The 8,611-nt window shown below is 36.0% G+C and overlaps 1 protein-coding gene across 1 annotated transcript; it reads left to right on the plus strand.

The window, feature by feature from the left end:
- The first annotated feature begins 2,877 nt into the window (after positions 1 to 2,877).
- Positions 2,878 to 7,568, plus strand: LOC126821048 (putative glutathione-specific gamma-glutamylcyclotransferase 2). The gene is made up of 3 exons (XM_050549343.2): positions 2,878 to 3,122; positions 4,483 to 4,518; positions 7,149 to 7,568. Exons 1-3 carry the CDS (start codon positions 2,988 to 2,990, stop codon positions 7,527 to 7,529), a joined length of 552 nt encoding a protein of 183 aa, XP_050405300.2. The 5' UTR covers positions 2,878 to 2,987; the 3' UTR covers positions 7,530 to 7,568.
- The last annotated feature ends 1,043 nt before the right edge of the window (positions 7,569 to 8,611 follow it).

Below are 8,611 nucleotides of genomic sequence, written 5' to 3' on the forward strand. Positions count from 1 at the left end.
TCGACCCTATCGCGTCTCGTGTTCTAATGATTCAAGCATGGTTAAATGGACAATAAACCCCCTCTAAATACGTAACAGGAAGTGTTTATCTCCTAAACGTTAAATGCCTATTTGAAATTCAATTTTAATATTCTTAAATTATTTTATATTTTAATAAAGCTTACTTTATTAACATAACATAAATAAGAGAAGCACGCAGTAATAACCTCTAGAAGACAAAGGAATTTTTCTTTGGGAGAAAAAATAAATCATGTTGATGTTGAGTAAAATAGGCTTTATCCATAAAAGAGCGTGGCACTTTGACATTTTCAAATGGCCCATTTTAAGGTGTATGGAAATTACATTTCAAATCTAGGAATGGAAACAAGAAGTATTTGGTGGAATAGTTTCAAAGTTAATAAAACCTCGTAAAAATCGACAATAATTTACGGCCTTAAATAACCAATTCATAAACCGTCACAAATGCCGTCTCACTCTCACTTAATCATTCCGGGCCGTACCACATGCATGTTTTAAAAATATGAATCATGTTTTATAAATTCCCGAAACACTCACACAACTAACATACTATGATTGTATGTGATAATTCTCAGCAGCCTAGTTTTGTTACCGAAAATACTATAAAACTATGAAATTAAAGAGATTTAGTTCATCGATATAGATATTGTAACGTCGTTGAGCGAACTGTCAGTGTGTTTGTTACAGACAATTCCCAAGATGCATTACGCGTCGCTGTGTTTCTATGGGCCGTAATGCGAGTCGCCACTCTGTGTATTTTTACTCTGTGACGTCACGTATGATAAATGTTAACATTTTTGGGATTTGCATGTAGTTAGACTAAAAACAGAACTCAATGACCATTGAATACCGCTCGGGTTTTTCAATGGTCATTGAGTTCTATCCACATATATATTTTCAAAAAATATCGCGATATCTGTTTCTAAATTCTACTCTAGGGATATCGCCCAGCTCTAGTGAGACCGTGGTCTCTGGATCCGCCCATGACTCGACAGAGTATACAGCAATTACCAACATGACCGTCAATAACATATATTATGTGTTTGTTTTTAGCTAAGATTTCAGCTTTTCGCTTTGTTAATTGTTTCACCTTGCAGGGTCCGTGTTGGACAGAGAGTAAGGCGCTAGGTAACCTGGAGGTTCTTGGGCTCGATCGATCGTGTTTTTCCCTTAGGCCTATTCAACTTATTGTTAGTGGTGCTGGACGGGGCTGTCTAGAAATTTGGATGGGATGAAAAATATGAGGTCCTGTGTATTTGCAAGTCGATTTTAACGTTACTATTCAGAAGTAACATTAATTTTTAACAAGTACGATTCCAGAGTAAGATACCCCTTTCCTGCTACAGCAGTAGACCCCATTTTTACACTAAGTAGACACTACAACATGTACATGATATGATGTATCTTATTTTTGATCAATGACATATTATTGAAAATATCGACAGCTATTCTAATGAAGACAAATACGGACTTAAAGCCTAGTGATTTTCGAATTCAAGTAGGCCTAGGGATAATTATAAAACTTGTCTTGTATGAATATCGACCGTTGAAATGACACCTGTCGTGCCATTTGAAAATTCTACCGTTGACCTAGGCCTATTTGGATTTTTCATCTCTATTGGTACACACAACAGCACAACGCGATGTAATCATAATAAATAAATAAACAAATACATATATCCAATGAATGGCAGGATAAAAGGGTTGGGAACTGTTAGTGTAGCCTACCAGGAATTCTCGTATTTAAGCCCTGGGCTTAATTTCGAATTTGATCATGTCAGTGATGAAAAATTTCTTCTGAAATTAAGCCTAGGGCTTAAATTCGAAAAGAGGAAAAAACGACAAACATTTGGGTTCTTTTTATAATTTTAAATGGAACGAACCAAATGCATCAACAAAAATGGCTTTTAAAACACATTTGTGATACACCGTCACATAAATGTTCTGAAATACAAAAAGAAACTGTCCATAAACTTTAAATTTCAAAGTTCTTTGAACAAATCAGATCTCAAGGCTAGCTTTTACTAGTAGGAGAGAGCGGGGCACAGTAAGCCATGGGGCACAGTAAGCCAGGCTTTATAATTTTTAACTGTTTTGGGAAAATTCAATTGTGACATCACTGGGGAATTCCCCTATACGGCCCCCATTTGTCCTCCTAAATTCAATAAATTCACGTAAGCTGATTAATATTTATCGGCCATTAACTGTTTTTCTGATGCAAAAGTGAATTTTTGGCGGACTGGTTAAACTGCTTGGCTACTCCAGATTTTGTAAGAGTCCACAAACTTGAAATCCCAGGTGAAGGAGATAGTATTTGACTCTCATTAGAAATATTTTGTTTCATAATACTATCACATGTCTTTCTGCCATTTTCGATTTTCTGACATGGTTGGTGACAGTGGGGCACATTTCAGAGGGGCACACTGAGCATAAGCATTTCGAGTTTAGCTAAATCTCATCTGTCCATTTTAGACAGAATCTGGATATTTGAGCTGTTTTTAAGGAAATATTGGTCCTAGGTTACGAATCCTTACTGACTTACAAGTCATTGGAGTTTTTCAAATAAAAGATTTTTTTCTCCAGTTAAAAGAATGTGACTGGAGAACATCTCATATAGCCTATTTCACATGTGGTTTGAAAATTTAAAAGGGAGACTACTCTAAAATAATTTTAAATTTAACCCCATGGGCTTAAATTCGAAATTTAAACTCGTTATTTAGTCCACGGGCTTAATAACGGCAGGGCTTAAATACGAGGATTCCCGGCACTGTTACGCTTATCATATTTCCCGCCTTCTGTCTGAACCGGATGTTATGACTGGTATGCTGTCAAGATTGGACATGCGCGCGGCCAGTTAATATACGTCATTGAGTATCTAAGTAGATCATTGTCATTGTGAAATGACACGTACCGGTATAATATCTGTTTTATCCACCTAGATTAAAAATATCAGGAATTTATGATAAAGAATGTGGGTATTCGGTTATGGTTCACTTATATGGAAAACAGATTTCCCATATGAAACGAAATTAGTTGGCTTTGTAAGCGGTTTTGCCCGTCGATTTTGGCAGGGAAGTGAAGACCACCGTGGAGTTCCAGGCAAGGTGATTCAAGCATTAAACAAATTTTATATATTGCCTACCTAAGACTTTTTTTTATTGACCACTGATATAAAGTGATTTGCATTCAATCAAATTTTCATCTGTAACGTCCATCTAATTCAAATTGATTACCGGGTACCCTAATCAATGAATTTATCGACACCGATAAACAAAGCGATTTCCGAAGAGATTACCATATTACTATTATTAGGCAATTACCACAAATCGCCTAATCAACTCCAGGTACGATTTGATCGGGTGATCACGTGGTTTTTTTTTTTGTTTTGTTTTTTATTTTTGTTTTTTGTTTTTTTGTTTGTTTGTTGTTTTTTTTTTGGGGGGGGGGGGGTCAACTATGCCACAAGAATTGTTTACAGCTACTCGGCGTAATTAAGCCGCCTATTTATCGGACTCGTCAAAGTATGGCATACGTTCAAATCGACTATACACTGTCACATGACATCTCCACTCTATTAAATACAAATCGATTTGGCAAGTCGATAAAAACGCCTTTTATAACAAGAAAGAGATAAAACATGATTATGTATAATGTGCATGTATATATGCAGATATGAAATAATCAACCTTATATACCCAAACTGTTATCACTGCACATACACGACCGAACAGTCCGTATTAGAAATGTCCACATTAATAATGTTTGTCTTATATCAACATGAAATTAAAAATATCAAAAACTGACAGTCATGAGATGAGGCCATTCGCCATTCCCTAGGGTTCACAATAAAATAATAACAATCATAATATTTATGACATGAACTTTATGTCAACTTGAATAAAACTGTTCTCGGGCGAGATAATGATGGGCGAAAAACTCTATAGGCAATACGATCAATGCTCTATTCTGGGGAGCTCATTGTCATTTTATCATATTATGCATTTTATTATGTATTTCGTTGACATTCATTGTGGGGTGGGATTGTGGATGGCGCCCTAGATTTAGAACACCCCGCCCGCCCCCCCCTCCTCCTCCTCCTCCTCCTCCTCCTCTAGATCGGCTACTGGAATACTTCAATATTTCAAAATCAATGGGTTAATTTCGGGACATGTAATTTTCCAAAACTATACGGTAAACTTGAAAAGCAATTTGTTTGATCTTGGCAAGAAATGCGTACGCTGATAATTACATACGAATGTAGCACATACAAGTTATACCTAAAATATCTGTAATTACTGTATTTCTCTACCGTTAACGATCTGAAAATGGCTATAAATATAATCCCTTTATAAAGTTTTAGAAGAATTATTTACTGCAATGACTGGATATGGCCACCTTGATGATGTATGTTTCTTTTTTTCTCTCTTTTTTTTGTGCTCATGTATTTTTTATTTTATTTTACAGCCTGGTAGGGTTGTGACTCTGGTGCCTGATAAAGATGTAAGTTAACTGAAAGAAACAGTTATCATAAAATTAATATTTCATTTTGTATTGCGTTCGGTAGTTTGAGACGGGTATTCAATCAATGGTATTTTACATCTTAGATTCTTACTCAAATGATTTTCAAAATGAATGGGTTTTTTTTTTTTTGAACCTTATGAATGCTCTAATCCTTCTTTTTTTTTCTTTTTTTAACACTGTCTAACCCTTTATTTCACATTTGGCTACACCAAACGACCTGTTTGCAAGCAATTTATGTTTACTTTTTACGATGCACACTAGATTTTGAAGATGGGGTTATGTATCATATAAAGAAAGAAAACAATTTAAGCAGCCCGCTGTATATTTTACAGTGACTGGTTAAGCGAGCATTAGCATTGAAACCCTGATAACACAACAAGGGAATGACAATTACAAAACGTAGAATAGTGTACAGCATTCATAGAAATCTTTTTCTTTATGGATATTTATGTAGGCCAACTTATGGCTAAATTTACAAAAAATATAAAACTAAGAAATCTGAATTTCGCTTGTATTTGAAAACGGAAAACCGTACCATTTTTATCAGACGAAAAAAGACCATACGCATGAACACAAGGGAACTGGCAAGTTGAAGAGAAGTTTTTATAATGCCTAGGGCATTTTTTGCCTTGATGATGTACTATCGATGGAAATTGATGAGCCTGTTTTCCCGACAATGCAAGCCCCCGGAGTTTCCCTTGGAGGCAGTGGAACCTCTTCCCGACGCCTTCCGAGGTTCGTAAATTTCCATCGGTAGTATATCCCCGAGGCAAAAATGCCCAGTGGAACCTAATGGCCACAACTTCTTACGACTATATCTTCAGCTCGAACGGTTGTTCCAATGCCGGTGTTGGCCGAGAAAGTTCCTCAGGATATTTATACGCACACATGGAAGTGTGGTCGTATATGGTCGCCACCCCCGTCGCTCCGCCCGTTGTCCACATTTCTTGTGAACACGAACACTCTACAGACTACATGTACCATCTGATTGTTTTTTAAATTGATATGTTGCTTACATAAGTGAGATGAAGAAGCCTATTTAATTTCAATAATTTCCGTTAAATTCTTCTGGAGTGATGACCCATTTTTCTCAGTTTTGCACATTGTGAACGCTGTAACAACAAAAAATTAGCATCTGATCTGTATAAAATTTATAGTGAAACGAAGCCGATTTAATTTCAGCAATTTCCGTTAATGCTCGATTGACATCCGATCTGTATGAAATATACATCATTTAGATTAGTGAAACGAAGAAACGAATTTCAGTTAATTGCTTCTAGAGTTATGGTCCCTGTTTAACTTTGTTGAACCTTGTGAATGCTCTAACGAAAAAAGTTATCATCCGATCTGTATGAAATTATACATTATTTAAATTACTGAAACTAAGTAGCCTTTTGAATTTCAGTTAATTACTTCTAGAGTTATGCAAAGCCCAGCTTAGGCATGGGCCAGAGGGGCCCAGGCCCAGGGTTCCGGGGGCCCCGCGGTTCATGGCAAAAATAAAAAAATTCAAATTCCAGATGAAAGTTTCACGGTAATCGATCTAGCGGCGCGAGGGCGGAGACTGAGTTATCCCTCAACCTTCCCTGCGAAGTTCCACTCAATCCGGTGATTTCACTTGTTATAACAGTTCCCCACCATTATATGTCATTTCCGCGAACTGAATAGATTTCGTATGTGATCAGATATTATGTAATTATTCTTGTATAGACCGTTTAATTGTGTGTAACACATGCGTGCCATTCAAAAGGATATGAAATAATCTTTTCGTTGCGTTAGGGGCCCCGCGATTCTAGTTAGACCCAGGACCCAGCTCCGGTTAAGCTGTGCTTTGGCGTTATGGTCCTTACTTCACTTTGTGGAACCTTGTGAACGCTCGAACAACAAAGGTTAATATCCGATCTGTATGAAATTTATATAAATCATTTAGATTGGTGAATTAAAGAAGCTGATTGAATTTCGGCAATTTCTGTTTATTACTTCTCGAGTTATGGCCCTTGTTTTACTTTGTTGCACATTGTGAACGCTTCAACGACAGAAGTTATCATCCAATCTGTATGAAATTTATATACACTATTAAATTTCCGCTATTCATGCCTATTACTTCTAGAGTTATGGCCCTTGTATTACTTTGTTGAACCTTGTGATCTCTTGAGCGACAGAAGTTATCATCTGATCTGTATGAAATTTATATGCATTATTTAAATTAGTAAAACGAAAAAAGCCTGTCACATTTCAACGATATCTGTAAGTTACTTCCTTGTTTCAGTTCGTAGAACCTTGTGAACGCTCAAACGACGAAATTCATAATAACTACAAAAGAATAAATATGCGACAACCCTTGTCGACCACATGGACGATTTAGCTGCTGTGGGCGTACGTTTCGTTGCCTGGCAATCTATAGTTCAGTGTGGTTTCCCCTTGTCAGCGTCTAGTAGTTTGGATTAAACGAAGAGCTGAAGCCCGACTGAAATTTGACTAAGAATAAGAGTAGACAGAAACACCCAAATTTTTTTTACTATTATTTGAAACTTCACATTCATCATGGATTTAAATTATAATTTAAGTATCCCTAAATTATTAATTAAATTGAATATTTTTTTTTCTAGGAAGTTGTATGGGGTGTGGCTTACTATGTTAACGAAAATGATGCTGAGCAGGTGCGATCATATTTAGATTATCGAGAGAAAGACGGATATAAACCACACACTGTTCAATTTAATCCAACTTTATCAGAGAAAGAACCTTTCGAACTAATACTTTATATAGGCACAGAAGACAATCCTTTTTTTCTGGGACCAGCGCCAATCAAGGATATAGCTTCACAAATATACTATTCCGTAGGTCCCAGTGGTAAAAACCTAGACTATTTGTTAAATCTTGCTGAATCTTTAAGACAATTGGCACCTCATGCAGAAGATAACCATTTATTTACTATAGAACAGGAAGTTAAGCATTTATGTCAAAATTCCAACCAAAGAAATTCATGATGTGAAATTATTATTTCTAATAAATTGATTTTTATCTTATCTAGCATTGTGTTTGATGAAAAGTTGATACCTATCATATAGTAACTAAATATACCATTTGTTGGACTGCATGTTGCAAACCAAGATCAGTGGTGAATTCGCCAGGGCCCCATAGAAAGTTAGAATACAGGATTTCTTTTTTAACTACATAAATTACATAAAAGGTCTAAGAAAAAAAGAAATTGAACTAAAATATATTCAATTATTACCATGTATGCGACCAAATAAATTTGAGCTGAGTCACTGCCACCTAATAGAAATTCAGCAACTGTTAAAGTATTCCAATTATCCTTGTTATGCCATTGTTTTCATGAATTTGAATAAAGTAAATGGACAGAATCCAACGGTCAAGGATAATTTCGCTTGCAAGCCAATGTTTAGACGAAACCTCGCTTTTACATATCATCCGAACAACTAAATGCTGTGCCGTGCCCAACTTTAGACTTGGAGTATCCTGTTTTCCAGTATTAAGAAACCCGACTTTTGATCTCAATCATACCAATGCTGTTATGTAATTTCACTAGTTAAATGCAATGATATTTCATGCTCGGTACATAATTGACTAGTCGTTCGGATAGAAAAAACGCAAGGTCTACCCTTGTACATATTGACAGAGATGTAACAGAACCTTTAGCTTTTGGAAGAAGCCAGAAACGCTGCTGTTCAGACCAACTTCTCACATTGCTTACATAATCACAAATTGATCAGCATTAAATATTCACGTGGACAGAAGGTTTTCCCATTACGCTGAGAAACTGATTGACGTAACCACACAATTATATTTATTATGTGCTATAGCAAAATAAACACGTGATAAGGACTCCTAGAGATGGTAAGCCGCGTTTACAATAATGCAAACAGCTGAAAAAGGGCATACAAAAAAAACACCCCACCCCACCCAACGATAAAGTAGAAAAAACAACATTCAGGGCACATGCAAGTTTTCTTTCATTTATTAAGATAAAATATTATTAAATGAAAGAAAACTTGCATGTGCCCTGAATGTTGTTTTTTCTACTTTATTATGTTTAGTAGTCTATTTA

This window comes from Patella vulgata, chromosome 5, assembly GCF_932274485.2.
Source record: "Patella vulgata chromosome 5, xgPatVulg1.2, whole genome shotgun sequence".
NCBI lineage: Eukaryota > Metazoa > Mollusca > Gastropoda > Patellidae > Patella > Patella vulgata.